Here is a 22831-nt window from a genome sequence, read left to right as displayed (position 1 = left end):
GCAGATTTTAATTACCTGTTTTATACATGCACCACTATGTTAATATATGACAATACCAACTATTAAGTGTAAAGTGGAAACCCCACCATTAGATCATGAATCTCTTAACTTCCAAGTTCAAATCAGATTTCAAGACTGACTCACAGATTTTAAAGTATTTTTTTTTATCCATCACAGCATCATATGCCAAAGGTCACTTGCTGGGCAACTCCATCGTCAAATATACACATTTTGATTTGAATTACCAACACATTGGTTATTCTCGTCCACTGTCAAAGAATACATGCATCAGCTTCAAAAATCGAGAGAGACAACTCGGTTGGAAGCTAAAAAGAATACTCTCTCCCTACATACGTCTGTTATTGTACATAGACACTACTTTCTACAACAAATTGCCTTTGATCGCTCCTAACTGACATGACAACACCATCGCCATAACAGATTGATGCAGATGAAAGCTAACGAACCACTGAGATCTGAAGAACTATTTCACGACACATGAAGATTCTGAATTTCAACTTTCATAGCTTGGAGATTCTGTTCAACCTTTGCCAACTCATCTTGTGTTTTCGCCAGCCAATCTATTCTGTCCTGAGCTGCTTCAGCATATGGTTTACCGGTAGCTTCCACAAAGTGATTCAGCTTCTCAATGCTATGCTGCAGGTCCTTCTGCATAGCCTTCTCAATTTCATGCGCTAACTTATCAGCGACCCTCTTGACCTTCTCTACTGCTTGTCTCCTTCGTGCTGGAAAATTTGAAATTGCTAACCACCTACAATATTATATGGCAAAACATAAGAAAATGATACTTCATGTTTCGCCTAAAAAACTAGTATCATTTTTATGCTCCTCCCTTGTATTGATCAATAACATGCAATCTCCAATCAAGTCCATGACAAAACTGAAGTTAGAGATATTACTTGAATTGTGCAAAAGTAAAAACAGTTACTGCGAATTCCAAATTAACACTATTTTTAGTGTAAATCACTGCAATCATTAGAAAATTTACCAAATCTAGTTTTATTTAAACAAAATTATTAGCTACTTAGCCATGTATAAACACATATGTATTATAGAAACACACACAAGAAGCTGTTAAGTCCCAACTTTCGGGCCCAAATACATGAATCTTTCTTACCATTGAGCAGTATCACTTGTTAAAATGCCTTTTCATTCCTTTTACAGTTCCTAATAAGATTTTAGTAGGTCTTCCTAAACGTCTTGGCAACAATGTCCATATGATCGATGCTCGTTCAGCATCCAATTCACAACCTTCTCCAAGAGCCTCAAATCTCATCTCTGGCAATCATCTCCTATCATCCATCCATCCCTCCTCTTTCCCTCGGTCATCACGACACAGTAGCAGCACAATACAAATCCTCAACATTGCACTTCATGAATTCCTGACCCAATAAATTTTGGACCAAACTGATCAAAGTTGGAGGACCACATTGAATATTACTTTTTACATCCTTCTTCCTGAATATTAACTTATATCCACTTGGAGATGCTTTAAACTTTAAGAGCATGAGATAATGCAGAAACCAAACAACTAAAACATTTGAAGGCAAAAGAACTAATTATATGACAAGAGAGGAAGAAAGAAACATTGAGAGTTACAAGGTTTGAAATATCATACCGTACCGGCGTTTCAACATTCATTCGGTACGGTACGATACTGTATACCAAGTGATATACCACTCGGTATATATATATATATATATATATATATATATATATATATAATTCGGCAACGTTGTCTCTCCCTTCTTCCCAAGCGGGGCGACGTCGCCTCGTTTATATATATATATATATATATATATATATATATATTTTTTTTTTTTTTTTTTCCTTCTCCCACACGGGGCGACGTTGCTGAGGCGACGTGACATCGCTTTAAAAAAAGAATATATATATATATATATATATACCGTCCGGTAACGGGCGGTCCGTGTACCAGTCAACTGACGGACCGGTACATACCGTCCGGTACAAGCGGTATTATTTGAAACTGTATACCTTGGAGGGTTAGCAAGGAGAAAAGGATTAAAAAATTAATGATGTTCAATCAAAGGTGTTGTGTTAATTGCTGCAGAATATCTTCAAGTCAGAAGCCTGACAACCTCTCATCAGAATAAGAAAGTAAACCATTAATAGTTTGCAACAGTTAAACAAATTACAACTACTGAAGTGTTGTAGTAGCATGTGATGGTCAAATGCAACCCTGAGAATATAAAGCTTAGCTAATCATCTGTAAATTCAGAGGCTCAGATAGATACCAGTTATATTTGTAGAATCCAATTAGTCAAAGTTATATATATGTACCAGAAAAAATGATGCAGTTCAGTGCAAAACTCAGTACCTTAAACCCATAATGGGACAATCATAATTTGCCAACCCAATTTGGAATCCCTTTTGGCTGGCAATTTTTATTTTTATAGAAAGAAAAAACTAGAGAACTAAGTGATGAACATCCATAACATTGTTTTTATTACCTCTTGAAAAGATTTTCTGAAATATTTGGAATTAAAATATTTTTATTTAATAAATACAGTGCAAAAATTCATGATCATTGAATTTGTGAGTTCAAGATACAAAGTTCTCCTGCTTTACACCAATTGTCACGATCTAATCTGATGGGATAATTGACCTCTTAACCAAGGATTAAAATATCATACCATACCAGAGTTTCGACATTCGGACGGTACGATATGATATTGTATATCGAGCGGTATACCGCTCGGTATATATATATATATAATTCGATGACGTCGCCTCATATATATATATATATATATATATATATAAGATTATATATATTTATATATAAATATTTTAATATATATTAAAAAATATATATATATTTATATATATATATATATATATATATATATATTTATTTATTTATTTATTTATTTATTTATTTATATTCCGTCTGGTAACGAGCGATCCGTGTATCGGTCAGCTGATGGACCGGTACGTACTGCCCGGTACAAGCGGTATTATTTGAAACTGAATACCTTGCTCTCAACAAGCTTGAACACTTGACTCAAAATGTTTAAGCTTAACAACAGTATACTCATTAGACCCTTTAAGTTATTCTTAATCTTATCCTGCTTTCAATGTGGACTAAATCGGGATGTTATAATATCTTTAACTTAAAGGTTTAATGTCCTCATCAAGGTTTGAATCAAACACTAACATGATGTATGTGAGGGTTAGCCCAATTGTAGCTCCATCCATAGAGAGCTCTTTCTACTTAATCCTCTCACCATACTCTAATATTAACTCGACTTTGATACCAATTTTATCAGACATCTCTAAAAGCCTTTCACTGCTAAATATTGGAAGAGATACTTAAGAAATGAACATCAAAAGTATTATGTGAACCCTAAAAAAGAACGAATGCAAAATTATCTTATTTAAAAGGAAAAATACAAAAAAAAGGAATGTTATGAACAAGGCCAATGTTCTTTAGTTCAGTGTTAGTGAATGTTGCCAGCTTCGTAATATTTAGAAACAAAAAGTACAATCAATGTACACTTTAGGTTTTCCTATTCAACTTTGATGTCACTTGTCATATCAGCATCAGCATCCAAATCAATCATGTATAGCAAATCTGCACAGATCTTCATTAGTTATTCACTGAATCCACATATCTTCCAAACCTTTTTTTTCATTCACTCGATTAACATTGATTATTAGGTGCAACAGATTGTAATTGTACATTTTGATATTGGTTCTAGAGATTATCATAGATTGTTTTGAATCATGAAAGAGATTACAAGAAACCATGTACTGTATAACTCAGATCAGCTAGGAAAAGAAAAAAACATGAGTTGTTCTCACTCATGCAAAAAGTTCTAGCTATTTTACAGAATTAGCATTGCATGCAACCTGGGACTACTCTGAAAATTAAAAGTGCTATTGAGAGAAATATCTTATTTTTTAGCAGAAATCCAAAATAAGAATAAATACCCAAAAGAAGGGATCTTTTCTGGATAGTGGGCTTTCTGTGAAGTGATCAAATTATATGAAAGAGATATGCTAAACAGATATAGGAGAGAAAAAAGATCAAATAAAGGTTTAAGAACCCAGTTGCTCATTAGGAACTTTTGAGTCTAGCACAGATTAAAGAAAGCTAATTTCTTGGAAAGGCTTAATACTCACCCACCAGCAGAACAAAAAGCAAGAGCAAGAAGATCTTCCAGTGTGGTTGGCAGGACGGATGTAAGAAGAGAAGCAGATAGTCCTGCTGCTCCTAGCCCTCCAAATGTTCCTACAACCTGCTTAGAAATTTAAAACAGTCAAATGGTTAAATTTATAACCAATAAAGAATTTCATTCAAATAATTAGAACAATATAATTGTCATCTCAAAATATTTCAACAACAATAATATACCTAAGAAATATCTTAATATTCCTAAGTCATACATCAATATTCAATGCTTATTACCATGAAGAACCATAATAATACACAACTCGATTCGAGTTAATAGTAAATAGACACCTCAAAAAATGTTTCAACGCACTTGGACTTTTTATGTTGATGACCAGTCATTGTAATCTAGAATTTTGATGACGACAAGTGTTACGGCATACTAGTGTACTATGGCCAAAAAGCAAAGAATTTAATGGTATAACCTGATCTAGATTCCAAGCTAAACAGTTCTATATAGACTTCTATACCTGACATGCCTTTCTCATTGAGGAGTCCATTGATTGAGAACCATAATTATAGCCCTCGGCTAGAATTTAGTCATATATTACAAACTGAAATTTACAAGAAATATTAATATATGACATCAAAGCAGGATATTTTTCTTTCAATTTTCCTTCAAAGCATATTTATTCAATAACCTCTGATCCTCTTCTTATGTGCTCTCTAAGCAATGCGTATGGGAATAAACTAAACCATACATACTCATGTTGTGGGAAGAACAGCTAATCCCTTCGCCCTACAAACTGTCCTCCAAAAATGACATAGATACGTTCTGAATTGGTATATAACTAACCAATCGAACACTCTATTTACCAGGGCTTTTTTGCCCTACTTGAACCTTGTTTGGGACTCTAGGGACCCTCTGATAGCAGTTGAAGATAATGACAAAGTTGTATTAATTTTGCTAGAAAAGAACTACGGTTTCATCATATGGATGCCTCCTTTTCTTTCTTTATGCCCTTGGTTTTTCTCCTTGAGTCCTCCCAGCAGAGTTAGATTGAAATAGGGCTTTCCATATAATGGTAAAGCTGGACTGCTATGTTCCAAATCCTAATCCAGCTAAAGTTAATATACCGTTCTTGCTTGCATCCAGCTAAGGGGAAAGGTACATATCCTTTGAAAATCACCAATCTAAAAAATATAGAATATATTGATGTCAAAAAATGTGAACAACCCTAAAACCAAAATTTCGCTAGTAAACTAGTAATATAGCTTCCTATATATTTGATAAGTAGACTATTTTTACATGAAATCCCTAAAACCTACAATGTTAGGTGCTCTTTTGGGCTTCCCTTCTGTTAAATGTCATAGAGAAACAAGGAAAAACAAAGAAGCCAGTAAAAAGTAACCTTTTTGCGGAAGACAAAAATGTGAATGTCACATATCACTCTTTTTGATAAACCATCTTGAACATCAAATTTTAGTTTCTATGCCCTGTTAGATAAGTATTTATTTGCAATCATGTTCTTATAAATTCCAAAATATACTAGAAGTTTAAAACCGCCAATTAAATTCCATAAATAAGTTTGGATAAAGTAAGATCCTATCACAATCAAATTAAATTCATATATAATGAGAAAATTTTGCTAGGATCTATCGAACTCATCATCTTAGGAAACAAGTTAAAGGTAAATTGTGAGAAACACAGTACCTAAAAGCAAGGTTTGCTATATCAAAGTATACTGCCTGGTACGGGAGGTACGTATCGGTCCGACAAGTGACCGGTACGTAGACCACCCTATAATGGGCGATACCATTACATGACCCCTTATCGCCCGGCACGGGGTTTGTATCGGTAGGTAACAATCGAAATCCAATCATTACCGATCAGTACAAGTCGGTAATGATCAGATTTCAACTGTTACCAGCCAAGTGTTGAGATTGCCCTGTTTCAAATGGTCTAAGTAACTGTTTGAACCATTGGAAAGGGTTTTTAAACCCTTTCCGCACTTCTCTTTTAGTCCATTTTACTCTCTCAATCTCTTCAACTCTCTTAAACTCTTTTTCACTTATATCTCTCTCTCATTCTCACATATTCATTCTCCTAAACTCAACAAAATTATGATTTATGGATTAGATCAAATTTGGGAGGATTAAGAAAAAGAACACTCTAACCAAGAGATATGTGTTCTCGTTTTAGATTTTTATTGATTTATGAGATGATTATATTCTATATGCTCAATGACTTAATGTCTAATATGTTGTTTAATATATTTTTGATGGTAGAATAATGTTAATTAAAGACTAATTAAGGCCTTTAATATTGTGATTAGTGTGTTTAATGCTGATTTTTTCAAAATTAGACACTTAATGGGTCAAATCTTTGTATTTCATGGTGATTTATATGTTTGTGATGGTATAATAGGTGTAATTAGGTTTTAATTAAGATTTTTAATACTATGATTAGTGATTTTAATAATGATTTAATCAAAATTTAATCATTATTACGTCAATTCAATGCCTTTAATATCTATTAGGGTGTTTGAGATGTTTATAGCGGTAAAAAAAGACTAATTACGAATTAATTAACTATGTTAGTACAGTGATTAGTGTATTTAATTACGACGATATCGAACCCATATTGGGTCAGTTAAATGTCAGTGTTTGGCATATTTATAATGATGATAGAAGAATAATTAGTGGGTAATTAACTATGTTAATGGTGTGATTAGCATATTTAATGATGATTTCATCGTAATTTAGGATCAAATACATGCATTTAATGCTTCTTAGGGTGTTTGATATATTTATAGTGGTAAAACAGAGCTAATTAGGGTTTATTTAAGTTTTTTTGTTGCTTAATTAGTGCATTTAATGAAAAATTTAATGGTATTGAGTTAATTCTACGTATTTAATGCTGAATAGGCTGAGTGACATGTTTATAATGACAAAATAAGGTTCAGTACGTATAATCGCACCTTATTATTTGGTTCAACCTTGGTAGAAATATGGCACCAAAGGAACAAACATATTAGTTATTTGAAAAGTCCTGGGTGCCAAAGTCCCACAAAGCTTGAGGTGCTAGGCACTAGCTTAGGCGTCTGCCTGAGCGAAGCGAGATGCTCTAGAATATTATAATTAAAATAATATATAACTAAATAAAAATATGCTAAACATGTTTATGAAGACCAATATTAGAATTAAACTGCTTTGTACACTTGTTATTAATTCTAAAACCTAATATATAATTTCAAAACAATAAAGATTAGAGATTTAACAATTACAATTAACAATAGTTAAGAGGGGAAAAAAATCGTTAACAGTAGTAGAGGGCGGAAAAAACAAGAGAAAAGTATCATCGATGGTTGACAGTGGGGAAGGATAAGGCAGTGGTGATGGAGGAAGCTACGGACGACAACAATAGCAGCAGAGGAAGCTGCGAATGATAGTCACGGCAACGGAGGAAGTTGCGAATAGCGGCGGAAGCTGCGGACAACAGTAGTGGCATCGACGGCATCGACGAGAGCTATGGACGACGACATCGTGGACGGAGGAAGCTTCCGAAGTGTATGTCAATCGCGGAGGTAGCTACGGTCCTCTCCCTCGATGGTAAAAGGAACTGCTAGCAACAGAGGCAGGAGCGCTTTCTAAGGTTGATCGCTCGAGGTCACCCATGCATGCGGGGGTGACTTTTGCAAGTAAGAAAGGGGATCACTGGGTGTCGAACGAGACTTAAAAATTTGGTTTGGTTCAACTATTTTGAACCAGGCACTCGCTCGAGGCACCCAACGCCTAGGTTCGGGCGAGCACCCAAATGGTACCTCATTGAAGCACGCTGCCTGGTTTATTGTTGAGGCGCTCGGGCCTCGCCTCACCTTGCCTGAGAGCCTAGGCGAGTGCCCAAGCGCCCATTTAAATCACCGAGGCACATGATAACGTTTAGGATCATGCCCGAAAGATAGACGAGAACCATTATTATCGGCAATGCATTTATTGTGATTACATCGACAAGGGTGGAGAAATAACCAAGGTAAAGATGCATTTGGCCGGTAAGTATCCTAATGTTGCAACATGCAAGAAGGTTCCGATAGAGGTCGATAAATCATTTGAAGACAAGTTATAACAAGCAAGGGAAGATACAATGAAAAAGAAGGCAAGAGTTGAGGAAGAATACGATGGGGCTACACAGGAGTTCATTTATGACGAATATGAGAGTCGTGATATTGAAATTGACCCAGATCTCAAAGCTGGTAGTCGTGCATCATTAGAGCATTAGTACATATACGAGAAAGCAATGAGGCATCGACGACCTGACTCATAATGGGAGCATGGCGATGGTAGTGGGCTTGTGCCATAAGGAATCTAGAGGTCAACCAGCGTGAGACAACCAACTGCCCCTCAATTAAGCTGAATTGGTAGCATGAAGTAGGGTGGAATACATGGTTTTATGAGAGGACTTGGCAGGAGGTCAGTATCAAATATTATTGATATTAATCTGCAAGCCTATCCTCCACAAATAACAAAGCATACATGGATTGATGATGCATATACAAAAGAAAAGAAACGGGATATTAGGAAGGCAATTGCAAAATGGTTCAACATCCATAGGATTTTGTGGATTTATAAGAGGATTTAATAGAAGGTCAGCACTAGATATTATTGATATTGATCCGTAAGCTTATCCTCCACAAATAACAAAGTAGACACAAATTAACAATGTATATACAAAAGAAAAGAAACATGATATTAGGAAGGCAATTACAAAATGGTTCAATTTCTATAAGATTCCAACAAATACAGCCTAAGGTCCATATTATCAGAGCATGATCTCCTCTATTCAAAAGTCTGGCACGAGGATCTAACCTCTAACACCGAAGGAGTTCACGATGTATATTTAGATAAGGAGATGGCAGAATTGAAGGATTGAATCAAATCCTTCAAGAGGAAGTGGGACGAATATGAGATAACACTGATGTGTAATAATTGGATAGGGCCAACAAGAATGAGTATCATTATTTTTTTTTTTATTGCAACAAAAGGGTGGTTTTTCATAAGTCAGTAAATGATTCCAAGAAGATTCAAGATGCAAACTATATTGAAAACCTAATTGACATCATATTAGAGGATATCGGACCATAGTACATTGGCCAGATAGTCATCGACAATAGAGCTAATTTCAAGAAGGCTAATTTACAATTGATGGAAAAAAGAAAAATATTGTTTTGGACTCCATGTGTAACTCATTATATGGATCTAATGCTGAAGGATATTAGTGAGCTACCATCAATCAACAAGAGTGTAGCTCGAGCACAATCGATCACAAAGTTTATATATAATCATCATTAGGTCCACTCTTTAATGCAAAAGTATATAAATGGTGAGATACTCAAACTTGGAGTCTTTCGATTTGCTACAAATTTCATTGCCTTAAGGTCAATACAACAAAAGAGGCAGGGCCTTAAGGCAATGGTCACCTTACAGGAATGGTCTAATTCCAGGTATTCGAGATCGAGCGATAGGAAAAAAGATGGAAAAGACTAATCTTTCTTTTAGATTTTGAGATACCATGAAAGAAATCATAATAGGAGTAGAATCATTTTATGTTGTCCTCCGTAAAGTCGATATAGACAAGCGTCTCCGAATGCCCAATCTTTAACATATGCTAATTATAGTAATAGAGGAGGTCAAGAAAGTATTCAAAGATGATTTTAAGGCCAAGCAATACTTACAGATCCTCGATCACAGGAATGAAGTTCATATGGACTAAGATATCCATAATGCAAATAAATTCATATTCAATATAATTTAATTCATATTTTTTTAATATTTAAAATATTCTTAATAACAAAATTATTTGTCTTGTAGCATATTATCTTAAATCCAACTATACTGGTTGATACACGCAATAATCATTTTTTAATTTTGCATGTTGATGTACCAAATTTTTGCAATAACATTATAGTTAAAATTGGTCTAAGAACATTCTGGTATAGATATTTGTAATATTATTTAAGACTTTGTATGGAAAAAAATTATTAATTAACATATACAATAATTTCAAATGTAAGGTAGACTAGTAACAAGCATACACCAAGTTTAGTATTCATATGTATGTAATTTACGAAACTCATCATGGTAAAATAAAACTCATTAAAAATATGATGTCCAGCAACTGTTCATATATGGATTGACGTACTAACCAAACATGAGAAGAACTTCAGCCTTACATTCAACTTACCACTTCACGAATCTCCTGCTCAAAAAGTCTTGCAGCTGCAGCAGAACTGAAATTCTCTAACACCTTCATGCTAAAGTCCTCTGAGGTATCGAGACTAGCACATGTTTCCAAATACACCTTACGTTCATAATCAACTGAAGCAGGCCACCGTTTTTCAAAGCATTCCATATAGAGATTTGCTTCATCAGAATTTCTAGATTCTAACCACATTGAGTAGTCAACAAGAAGTCTCTGAAATATCACCATCACAAAAATAAATGACAACGATGTTCAAAGAGATCTTGATTAAAGAAAATGAGGTGATATGGCACAAATACAACATGCTTAAGATGTACTTATTTAGAATGAATACTGGAACGGCTTGTGATTGATTGAATGAGATTATCTATAAGTTATTCTGTTAGCTATAGGCTTTATTTTGAAACAAGTTACTGGTATAATGGAACAAGTTATGATTATACATTGGCTCTCCTTCAGCATGATCCAACTTTCAGAGGGGTTTTAGATAGAGATCCTTCACTCTATACAGGTTGCTTGGGAAACATAAGCACATTAGTCTGTTATCCAGGCTGATGTAGAGACCAGCTGAGTAGCAGTTAGCTCACTAATCTTTTTTATCAGATTCAGTCCTACTACGTCTCAGTTTACACATGCATTTTGCTGCTAAACTAAGTTTCAGAATTTGTATGGATATTTGGCATTACTTGGGGATCCCAGCCTCTCTCAGAAGTTTAAAGGCAAATAAATTTCTAGGTTTGCTTACTAGAATGCTTAACAGAACAGCAACTTGGAATGTCTGCAATTTCTTTTTTGCTGGAAGGTTAACACTAGTATATTCAGTTTATTTCTATGTCAATTCATACATCTCTTCTTGTTGGATTTTAGTAAAAGTTTTGTAAAACTCCAGTTTAGTTTCATATCGGAAGTGGGCTAAGAATAAGATTAAGGTCTGATAGGTATACTAATATTAACTTCAGCCTAGTGATTCAGGATCAATGAAGTTGATAAGTCAATTATCTCATCAAATTGGGTCATAACTATTGGTATTAGAGCTGATCTAATATTGAGCCATGATGAGGGACTCAAATAGGAAATGACTATCCATAGACGAGATACATCACAGCATTGAGCCACCACTGGGCTATGCCACAAAAACACCATGTTAGGCTTTGATTTGAGTTATCCTAGGTCTTAACGAGGACATTAAAACCTTAAGTGGGAAAATTGTAACACCACACCATGTTAGGCTTTGATTTAAGTTATGTTGGGCCTTGATGAGATTATCAAGCCCTTAAGTGGGAGAAATTGTAACACCTTGATTTAGTCCTACACCGAAAGTGGGCTAAGACGAAGTGTGCTAAGATTAAGACTAAGATTAAAGTCTGATGGGTGTACTACTGATAATTTTAGTTTAAGCATTTTGAGTGTATTAGGCTCAATGAAGTTAACAAGTTGTTGTTTCATCAAACCGGGTTATGATAAGTTTTCTAAATAGGCTTGAGTTGTTGATTAGAACATTCCTATCAGGTAAGAAAATGGCAAGAAAAGAGGCCTGCATATTACATTGGGAGACTCTTACCAAGCCTAAAGTCTTAGGTGGTCCTCGCATAAAATATATTTTAATACATTGTTGAGCTAAAGTTATTTTATAAAATAGAATTATTACTTTTATTATGTCCAGAAATGGTCCAGCAGACCATTTTTATTACTTTTAATGGGCTCCCAAACTGGTCTGTCAGAAATTGATCAATCCAGCTCATACCGGTTCACACTGACCTCTATTGACAAGGTATAGGTCGGTACTAGGACCATATCAGCCTACTTAATGAACATTATTGGTACCGGACATAAAATTTAGAACTTTATGGTAAGTATCTTATATTTGTCACCTATCAAATGTCTGGTTACTTTGAGAGACAGTATCCTTGAGAAAAGTGAGAAAAAGATATTAAGAAGAAAAAGAAAAAGAACAGAAAAGAGAGAGGTAGAGAGGTAAAGGGGATTTTATTGATAGTAATACTTCAATTGTATCCCTTAAAGATTACATAGTTCATCTGTTTAAAGAGGTACAGCACTAATTCTACTCCATCTAAGATTATTCAGTCTTATGACCGATCCTTTCTTGAGTCCCAATCAAATTAAAAAAGGGTGAGGTGTCAATTAGTTTGCTGTCCAAACTTGTCCATGCCTTTAGTTCTCTTCCATACCTCTGACAAGTCACAAACTTCTCAAGACCTTATCCTCTTAGCTGTCCCTCCTGGTGTGAGTTGAAATTGACCTGATTTAAGTTCGGATCAAGTTAGGACTCAAAAGTGAACAAAAGTTTGGGCTGCTGCAGTCTAAGTTTGACTAGGACTTAAGAACATCCTTTGGAAAAGATGGCCATTTATAATTATTTACACATAATGGCTACTGTGAATTCATAGTCATGCCTTTTGGCTTGACTCATGAATATGTCTACGTTGTGAGGACTAAAGAAAAATAAATACTAGACTCTTCTTTTGTGGGACATATTTGTTTTTCTTTCCAATAGATACATGGACAACAGAGGTGGGGAAGACCATTTTTGCAGCCCCTTTGCAACAGGAGATATTTCACCATCACTAGTTGTTCCTGGTGAGAGAAAATGCTTTTTGGCATGATTTCAGTCAATTAATTTTTATATCATCTTAAAATGGATGATTACATGTGGACTGCCACTGCCACTAAAGCATTGAAAGTGCAGAAGCAGACTATGGCATCTATGCTAGCATTGGTAGTTCCAGTTTGACAAGACCTTTAAGATCCAGATGGACACATCCAAGACGAGAATACACAGAGTCCTATAAGATCACCCGATAGTATATTTTAGTCAAGCTTTGCATGGGAGATCACAAACAATCAACTTCTAAGGGAGAGCTTCTAGTAGTTGTGACAGCAATTAGAAAATGATAACCATACTTGATGATATGAGAAAATAAACCAACCCCCAACGGAAAGCTTATGTGTGGACTCCCAAACCACGAAGTACTCAACAAACTCCATTATAATTTGGCCAACTCTTATGCCACATCACCTCAATAGTGTATATACGGGAAATCAGAAATCTTCCTCATGGTTGATCCATATGGGGTTCCAATGCTTTGAAAGAGACTTCCTCGCAAAGTAATGGAACAGACTTCTCTCTCTAGAATTTTAGTTTAATTTCTTCATCTCGTCCCTTACTTCACAATAAGAACCGACTTTAGTCTCATTGAAGAACCTGTCGGGCAAATTCCTGACACCCCTCTGTTACGATAGGCTTTTTATCTATTAGTTCAGCTTTCTCACCCTTGGTACTCATATACATTGATTCTCCTTAGTGCAGAAGAATTCATATATGGTTACAAGTCTTATGGCAATATGGCAAGTCTTACATGTCTCAGTTCTAGGAAATGCAAATTTACTTGGCATTTCACTGTTTAACATGTCCTAGAATCCAATGGCTGACTTTTGTAAATTATTATATCAAGATGCATTACATAAATTTTTCTAATAAGGTTGTGTGCACTGACCCTCCCTAGACCTTACATTAGCAGGAGCCTCATGCAGTAGGTTCACTCCTTTTTTGAAACCATGTTGGGCTTAAAATCTATAATGAACCTTTGTCAAGACCATGTTACAAGGTTCTAAATTTTAATTCAGTACTGATATCAGTCTTTGGGCAGACCAGTTCCATACTAATACAATAGGGTCTACCATGTGTCTGTATACAGGCACGAAGAAGAGAAGTGATGGTGGAGAACATACTAAAACCACGCATATCGCTTAGTCTTCACCCAAGATTAGCTGATGGACCAATAAACACCAGTCCAAATCAACAAGTACAAATGGTATATTAAACCTTGTCATGTTATACCATTTACCAAACTTAATTTGTATCCTAAGGTTCCCTTTGGCGGTTCCTACTTTCTTGCTTTCCTTGATGAAATTATCACTGCCAAAAATGCTAGCTAGCTACAGAAATGAATTATCATCCTGAGCATCACATGAGACAGAGGACCTTGACCTCTGGCATTCTCAGTTTCCAAGCATGAAGTAGTTTATCACAGTATGATATACCAACAAGAACTATTTTCATCATATTCCATAATCCATGAGTAATCCTTTATGATATAACAAGTTCCAGCACCACATTTGAGTATGTAACAATTATTACAGCATATATCATTGCTATCAACCCAAAGAACATTCCATCAGTGCCTCACATCCAATGCTTTTGACTAGTTATGAGGAATCCCAATGTGTTTGTCTTCACAAACGTAAGCTGTTTTCAGTAACAGTCAGCTCAAAATTTTGCTACAACAATAAAATTTTCTAATAAAATGTACATTGGAATTTATTTTTATCAATGTATAAATCAATTCACCAAAAGAATTTAGACAAGGACAGTTGAAGTTGAAACCATCAATACTGCAACGTTGGAATTTAGGAACATTGGTCTTTAGTGTAAAGTATTTAGTTAGGACTTATGGCTTTGTTGTTGTTATTGTTGTAAAGAATAATATTATAAAATTCATATTTATGTAAGTATATATAGTCAGTAGATTCCATCCAAACAAGGGCCATTACTGTTGTTGATAGATATATAAGATCATATTTCTTGTTAAGAACAGATAAATAAATTGCATTAGAAACTTAAATTTAAGTTAAATTAGTAGAAAACAACTGTACAAAACAGAGATGAGGATTAAAAAAATATACTTGTGCATCCACAAGGGCTGGGCTGATTATATCATTTTGGACAGCTGAAGTGGCAATTGTGGAACCTGCTTTTTCTCCTCTCAAGGCATATGTAGGAAGAAGGTCAATATTTGATAATCGAAGAATGGAATCTATCAGGTTGACTGCTCTGGCTTTTGCTGTTGCAATCTGGACTATTAGAAGTATTAGTTCATTAAGAGTTGAAAAGAACTGCTAGATAAATCAAGTATTGAAGAAACCATAATCTAGGAATTTAAAACTATCATTTATGGTGACAATTCTTAGTGTTCTGACTAATGTGTCTACTATCACACATACCAGAGACATAATATTCGTTCTCCATGAAACACTCTCACTTTCAATTCTCACAGCATAGTCTTTTACACTGCCGATAACTCCATTAATTGATGTCAAGTCTTCAATGGCATTTTCATACTCTTGCTTCACAATTCTTTGGCAAGACGATAGTAACCGGTCAGCAATTGCAAGTGGCGTTTCAAGTTTCAGCTTTACTCTCTCCATTCCAGTTTCTGTTGTTCCATCTAGAAGACTAAGTAAGAACTTCTCAAGTGCATAAAATCTACTGCTTATCCAACGATGATCATTGGATAAAACTTCTTCATAATCTCCCACACTGTAAATTGAAGAAGACAGCTTGGCTTCCAATGCAGACCGTGCAGACACAGGAAATAACATGATGTTTTCGGCATTAAGCAGCTTACGAGCATTCTCTTTAACAAAACTGGTAGCTTCCTCAAGCTACATCCAATCAGCAATTAACAGAGAATTAGTTGAATGGACAAATCTGAATAGGAGATGAACAAAACAATAATAATAATGACAATATATATATATATATATATTATAAAATTATTAATAACTTGAACAGTAGAGGCTTTAATAAATTAAACCTCACTGGCTGTTCGATAAAGATCTAATTTGTTTAAAACAAATATGACTTTTTTCTTCCACTGTTGGACATACAGGAGAAAGGTGACCTGAAAATTGGAAAGATGAACTGTCAGATACCTTAATACAAAAATAACAGCAGATATACTTCATTCCACTGCTTGAAATGCAAAAAAATAAATATTATCCAGCTAAAGCAAGAAAATGTAAGCAAAATAACCAGCTGAAATGCATTTGAGCATTCATGTAAACAACACTACAAAATAAAGATATGTTATTACTAATAATATATGGAGAACAAGGTCATCACAACATAGAAGTTATCCAGGAAGCACCCTACATAGCTATTGACAGATTCTCAAGTATAACCTCTCAGTAAATAAATAGATTCCAACATTGTGGCTATATTCCCTGTACAAATTTTTGCGTGTACTAGATTAAAAAAAATTGACATAATATAATAATAATTATTTTATTTTTCCTGATCGATAAAATCCATGGCATGGAAAAGAAAGAAAAGAAAAAGAACAAACCAAACCCAATTCGATAAGTTTCTATATCGAATATAACTTATCCTAAGGGTTCAGACCATGGTTTATAATTTCGTACCATACCGGAGTATCGAGCTCAGCTTGGTACGGTACAGTATGAGTATACCGAGCGATAAATTTTGAGGTACCGCTATATATATATATATATATATATATAAGTAAAAAAAAAAAGGTGACATCACCTCAGTTTTCTACTCGCGTGGGGAGAAGGAAACCTTCTCCCCATGCAAAAAAAGGCGAAGAGGCGACGTCGCCTCGTTTCTTCTGCCTACGTGGGGAGAAAAAACGTCGCCTCGACGATGCTCGATTTCTTCTCCCCGCAACGTCGTCGAGGCCTCGTTGCCTCAAATGAGATGGGAGAGCGGCGCCGGATCTCCAGGTTCTCCCTCTTATTTCTTCTCCCTCAGCTAATACCACTCGGTAGCGGGCGGCGACAGTCGAAATCAACCGTCACCGACCGATTTAGAGTGGTAATGGGGCGGAAACAGCCCCAATCAACGGTACTGCCCGATAGTGGGCAGTATTATTCAAAATTAAAATCCTTGGTTCAAACAATCAAGGATGACTTTCAAACTTAATTTGAGATGAACAGTCTAAAGTACATGAATGAGGATTAAGATTAAAATCACTATATCTTGTTATTAAATCTGTTGAAACAGACTTTTGTGCAATATGACTGGCAAGTGGCATAGATCTAAGAAGACATATCCATACTTCAAGTTGGCACATCAACTAGCTGTGTCATTGGGCATGATAACCACAAAGGAGATGCTGATAAAGTAATTTGTGCCATCGATCGATTCCAGTTTGATATGCCTGGTATATTTTGATGTCGTCTAAGATGTTCTTTTTCTTTTACCGATTCCTCAACCATAAGTCAGAAATCAGTTTGAAATCAATGAGGCCAAATCAAACTCATCTGGAATTGATAAATTGTGGTCAATAGTAGCCGACTTCCCAGCCTCAGAGAAGGAAAACGAAGTGGGAAAGAGCAGGGAGGAGGAGGAGAAAACAAGAAGCCATGATGCAGATAAAGACAAGAAATCATCTATGGTTATGAAATAAAGAAGATTTGTTATGTACCATAACTATTACATTGCTCGTCATCCAATATCACATAAGATAAAAAAGAAATAAATTAGGGAGAGAATATAGCAGTCAGAGAGCAGCCTTTACCTCTTATAGAAAATGATATCAGCACAAATTTATTCCAAATCCATGATGTACTCTTTCAAACTTTAAGCCAAGGTGATTAGACGAGCATTGGAGTGACCATTGTTCTTGAAAGAAGCAGGTTAATAAGTTTCAAGCTTGTTTATATGCCATATGGTTATACACAATAGTCATTTATTGCAATAATATCTTTGTACTATATGATTAATATTTATGTTCTAATAAGCACATAGAAGTTATTCATTAATGCATTTTATCCACTTTTTAGTAGCAAATTATATAAATGACAGTTATGTCTTGATTGGTTCTGTTCTGACCAATTTTTCTGGTACGGTAGTGTAGATTCTAGCTAAGCCTCATCCTAATACCAATCTTGTGAACTATAGTTGATAATTCATCTAGCTAAATGTCAACATGCATGAGAAGAACCTTAAAAGAGATGTCGGCACATCAATGAAATGAGAGTTAATATCATGGTATGCAATTTCGAATGGTACCGCCCGGTATTGGCAGTATATACCAGTCCGACGGCATACCGATACGCGGACCGCCCGCTACCAGACGGAACATGCTACAGTGCTTCAGTGCTACATTGCTACAGTAAGAGGAAGAAATATTTAAAACCGCTCGGTAACAGTGATACAGTACTCCAACGGTCAAATTGACCATTGGAGCCCTTTCTCATAGTATTTAAACCTCTTTTTCTCCCCTATTTCACTCCATTACATTTTCATACTCTCTTAAACTATCTCAAACTCTTTTTTTCTCACATTTGTGGTCTCCTAAACTCTACAAAACAATGATTTGTGAATTGAATCAAGGCTAATTTGGAAAGATTAAGAGGAAGAACTTTCTAATCAAGAGGTATGTTTACATAAGGATAATTCGTAATAGACTGAAATACGAACCATGTACAAGATATTCTTCAAAGCTCAAAAAAGATATGTGATACTATTCTTACCTAATTTACATTGATTTTGCTAAATTTATGCTATTACTATATTTATTTCTAACTTAAAAACCCTATCCTAACTTCTTTTTTTTTTTTCAAGTATTTTCAAAGGATTTTACACCTAAATTGACCATTGGAGGAAGAAATTTTTAAAACCGCTCGGTAACAGTGATACAGTACTCCAACGGTCAAATTGACCATTGGAGCCCTTTCTCATAGTATTTAAACCTCTTTTTCTCCCCTATTTCACTCCATTACATTTTCATACTCTCTTAAACTATCTCAAACTCTTTTTTTCTCACATTTGTGGTCTCCTAAACTCTACAAAACAATGATTTGTGAATTGAATCAAGGCTAATTTGGAAAGATTAAGAGGAAGAACTTTCTAATCAAGAGGTATGTTTACATAAGGATAATTCGTAATAGACTGAAATACGAACCATGTACAAGATATTCTTCAAAGCTCAAAAAAGATATGTGATACTATTCTTACCTAATTTACATTGATTTTGCTAAATTTATGCTATTACTATATTTATTTCTAACTTAAAAACCCTATCCTAACTTCTTTTTTTTTTTTCAAGTATTTTCAAAGGATTTTACACCTAAATTAGGTGTACCGCTCAGTACGCCCTGGCGTACCGCTCGGTACACGGTACCGTACCATACCGAGCCAACCTCGAAACACCAGTATGGTACGATATTACATACCTTGGTTAATATGCATAAAAGAGTCTAAGGAAATGTTAACGCCTAACCTAGATGTTTTATAAATAGAAGATCATGTTACCAAGTAGTGATAATTCAATAATTTAAGGGTCAAATTGCATGGCAACACTTAATGATAAAGGGTGTGTCACCAAGTCATGTTTCATTTTTTAATTGGTCTACTCAGACTACATTTATGTTTGATTGTTTGTGCAAAGGAGTCATCTAGAAGCAAAATACTAGCCAACTATTTAGAGGAAAAAACAGAGAGAAATAAGAGGAAGAGAAGGGAATAAGTGATAACTAGACTTAAATTAGTACTTTTCTCATATTTAATTAACATGTCACAAACAAGTCATCATTTAGTCCGTACTATGGACTCCATAGTTTGCATAGAATTATTTGCAGTAATATCATTTTGCATATTTAAATAAGAGAGTATTGCCAGATTAACTACCCAGTGATTCCAGAAGGAGATCACCAATTTGGTGTATGTCTTGCAATGTAAAAAAGTATCCTTTCCATACAAAAAATCTATGCTTAATTCATTAAATTTTTATGCTCTATTTTCTAAAAATACTGGATCAAGCATGTAATATTGGACTATTAAATTTTCAGTAGATTTTCAACTATATACTTCATACCAAGTTTTTAAATACCAGCATATCGCCTGGTATTTACTAGTTCGACAGGGAACCGACAAGTGGACTAGGCAATTTTGTTCAGTCCGATTGAAAGAAACAAGTTTAATAAGCTTTCTACCTTTTTAAAAGTTTTGGCTGAAAATAACTATTGACAGCTGTCAACAGTTACTGATAAGTGATAATAACCTTTTATTATCATCCTGCTTTTTTCCTATTTTCCTCCCATTTCACTGTCTCTTCCCTCTGCCTTGCAGCCTTAGCCATCAAGACCTCTATCTTCACCATTGTCACCATCATACATCGCAATTACTTTCATCCCATTTGGTATTCACTTATCCTCCTCTTTCAGTTCTACCTCTGGTTCCGATTCCTCCACCACCTCCCTCTGGCCAAACTTACTGGCTGGCACAGGGCATACTGACACAGAGTACAACCCACCATACTATTACCATACTAGGGAACGGGATGAGTTTCACATTGAGACTGTAAACCTTGCTTTGTACAGCCTGCACTTTGTTTCCAACTGTGCATTCAATTTTTTATCATCAGAATTTTAGTTTTGTGTTTCAAAAAATTCAGATCAAGAAGCTTAAGTTGGAGTAGAAGGAAAATGATTTTCTTTGCATTTGGGATATATCTAGCATCTGCAATGTGAAAAGGAAACAAGCTCCATAGCTGGAAGGCAGAAAAACCAGAAGTCAAATAGTCAAAGTTTATGTCCTTTAAGTAAATCTAGTATAGAATCCAGCATAATCATCTTAAAATTGCTCAGGATCTAGTTTACATGACCATTTAGGTCATCTTTAATTATTATTTTTATCCTTATATCTTCAATTACATATTAAATTATAACTCTATCCACTTACAAACTTGTGTAAACCAAATGAAAGCTTTTAGATTGTGGCTGTTCAATCACATGGGATACTGATGTTTCAAAGGTCAACCATCAAAGTACCTGATTAGACTGATGGCAACAATGGCCTTGTCTCTTAATAATGCTCGCCATCAATGAATATATAACAAAATATAATGTGCTTTACTCAATACAATATCATAAGTTGATAACCATTCTCGCAAGAAGGGGCTCAAAGCTTTTATCCCCATAAAGAACACTATCCTCATCTGTTTTTCTCGTGTGCATTTTTAATTACTTCAATTAAGTTCTTTTAAAGTTTTAATATGAAGTATGAACCTAAAAATTCGAACATCGAATGGTACAAAATGAACTTTATGAGGGAATTGGAAGGCGATAGAAGCTAAATTGAATAGTTATGACATGATTTTAAATGTTAGCAAAATAGTAAAATAGAAGAATATGGTTGAATGGGTGAAGATGTTGAGGGAATTGGAAGGCGATAGAAGCTAAATTGAATAGTTATGACACGATTTTAAATGTTAGCAAAATAGTAAAATAGAAGAATATGGTTGAATGGGTGAAGATGTTGATCAATGGTAAGACCGGTCTATACATATACTGATGATGTAGGATGCGTCACAATGGATTTTTTTTATAATAGAGTAATAGAACGAGAGGGAAAAAAAGTAATAACTGAAAAATAATATGAAAAGAAACTTTAATAACTACTAGACTCACTCTAGCTCAAGGACTGAACTTCCACGACAAAAGTCTCACACCTCCATCGCATGTGGACAATTGAATATACCATCGGAAATACAACTATGGTCTCATTCCACTCACCCATTATATGGGACAAAACTCAATTTCCTATATCCATATTCTGATGATCCATTACAATGTTCTAGCCTTTTTATAATCTTAAGTACATAAATAAATATATAAATATAAAAATTATAATTGTATCAAATCAGATATGTGATATGATATTTCCTTTTAAGAAGGTAATATTTCTTATTTGATTTGAAAATAGTCTTTCCTCCTTGATAATTTTTTTATTGATATCCTTTCATCTTTGTAGAGATGAATTTTTAAAATTTTTAGTCAAGATTTGTATGTTCAATAAGATCGAAAATGATTTCTTTCATTTTTCTGTAATAGCTTCCTTGTTCTCTTTGTTGAGTAGATGTCGATATAAAACAACTTATTACACATATGAAATATACCTAAACTAATCAAATTTATTTAAATAAGAGATAAAACAAGGACTATAATTTCCTGTCAATCAACCGCGCCAATCTTTGGCCGGTGCGGTATGTACTAGTATGTACCGGGGCATACCAACACATGATATGTCAGAAAGTGCCAACCGTTCAAAAAATGCCTAAAAAATCTCCAAATATCTGAAAATTAAAATAACCTAAATTAGGGTATTTTAATTAGAACTAAATGTAAATTTAGCTCTATTTTAATTAAAAATCCAAAATAAGGAAGGGATACTATATTTATCTTTTTTGGACTTTGAAGAGTAGCTTTACAACACGTTTTAAATGGTTCTTCCATTAATATTGAACAAGAGTGGGAATTTATGAGAAAGAGAGTAATTGAGTGAGAAATATTAGAAGATGTGAGATTGAAATAGGGTGAAAGAGGGGGGAGGGAAGGGAATAAATAGGCATTCAAATGGATCCAACGATCAAATTGTTCGTTGGAACTAATTCAATCTGGGCCCTTGATTGCTTTCGATCGAAATATGACCGTTATTGGTAGGTACAAGTCGATAATGATCAAATTTTGACTATTTTGTTTCACCCTGTATAAAGGGTGTATCACTCAATACACCCCCGAACTACTACACCGCCCGGTATATGGCAGTTCATATTTCGATCAACTATCGGACCAATACATACCACTCA

General features: G+C 34.7%; 1 protein-coding gene across 5 annotated transcripts in view; it reads right to left on the bottom strand.

Moving 5' to 3' along the window:
- Window positions 1-213: 213 nt before the first annotated feature.
- Window positions 214-22831, bottom strand: part of LOC135674153 (probable transmembrane GTPase FZO-like, chloroplastic) — a 42200-nt gene continuing 19582 nt past the window's right edge. For 2 of the 5 annotated variants that reach the window (XM_065183691.1, XM_065183693.1), the window contains exons 6-11: window positions 16034-16120; window positions 15441-15881; window positions 15123-15290; window positions 10401-10631; window positions 4171-4286; window positions 214-772 (exon numbers count right to left, since the gene is read on the bottom strand). In XM_065183691.1, the coding sequence (XP_065039763.1) occupies window positions 490-772; window positions 4171-4286; window positions 10401-10631; window positions 15123-15290; window positions 15441-15881; window positions 16034-16120 (1326 nt within the window). In that variant the 3' untranslated portion in view covers window positions 214-489. The remainder of the gene's footprint in view (window positions 773-4170; window positions 4287-10400; window positions 10632-15122; window positions 15291-15440; window positions 15882-16033; window positions 16121-22831) is intronic. The other 3 variants (XM_065183690.1, XM_065183689.1, XM_065183692.1) reach the window with 3 other exon arrangements.

The sequence above is a fragment of the Musa acuminata genome, chromosome BXJ1-5 (genome assembly GCF_036884655.1).
Source record: "Musa acuminata AAA Group cultivar baxijiao chromosome BXJ1-5, Cavendish_Baxijiao_AAA, whole genome shotgun sequence".
Lineage (NCBI taxonomy): Eukaryota > Viridiplantae > Streptophyta > Magnoliopsida > Zingiberales > Musaceae > Musa > Musa acuminata.
This window is presented reverse-complemented; position numbering and strand designations above follow the sequence as displayed.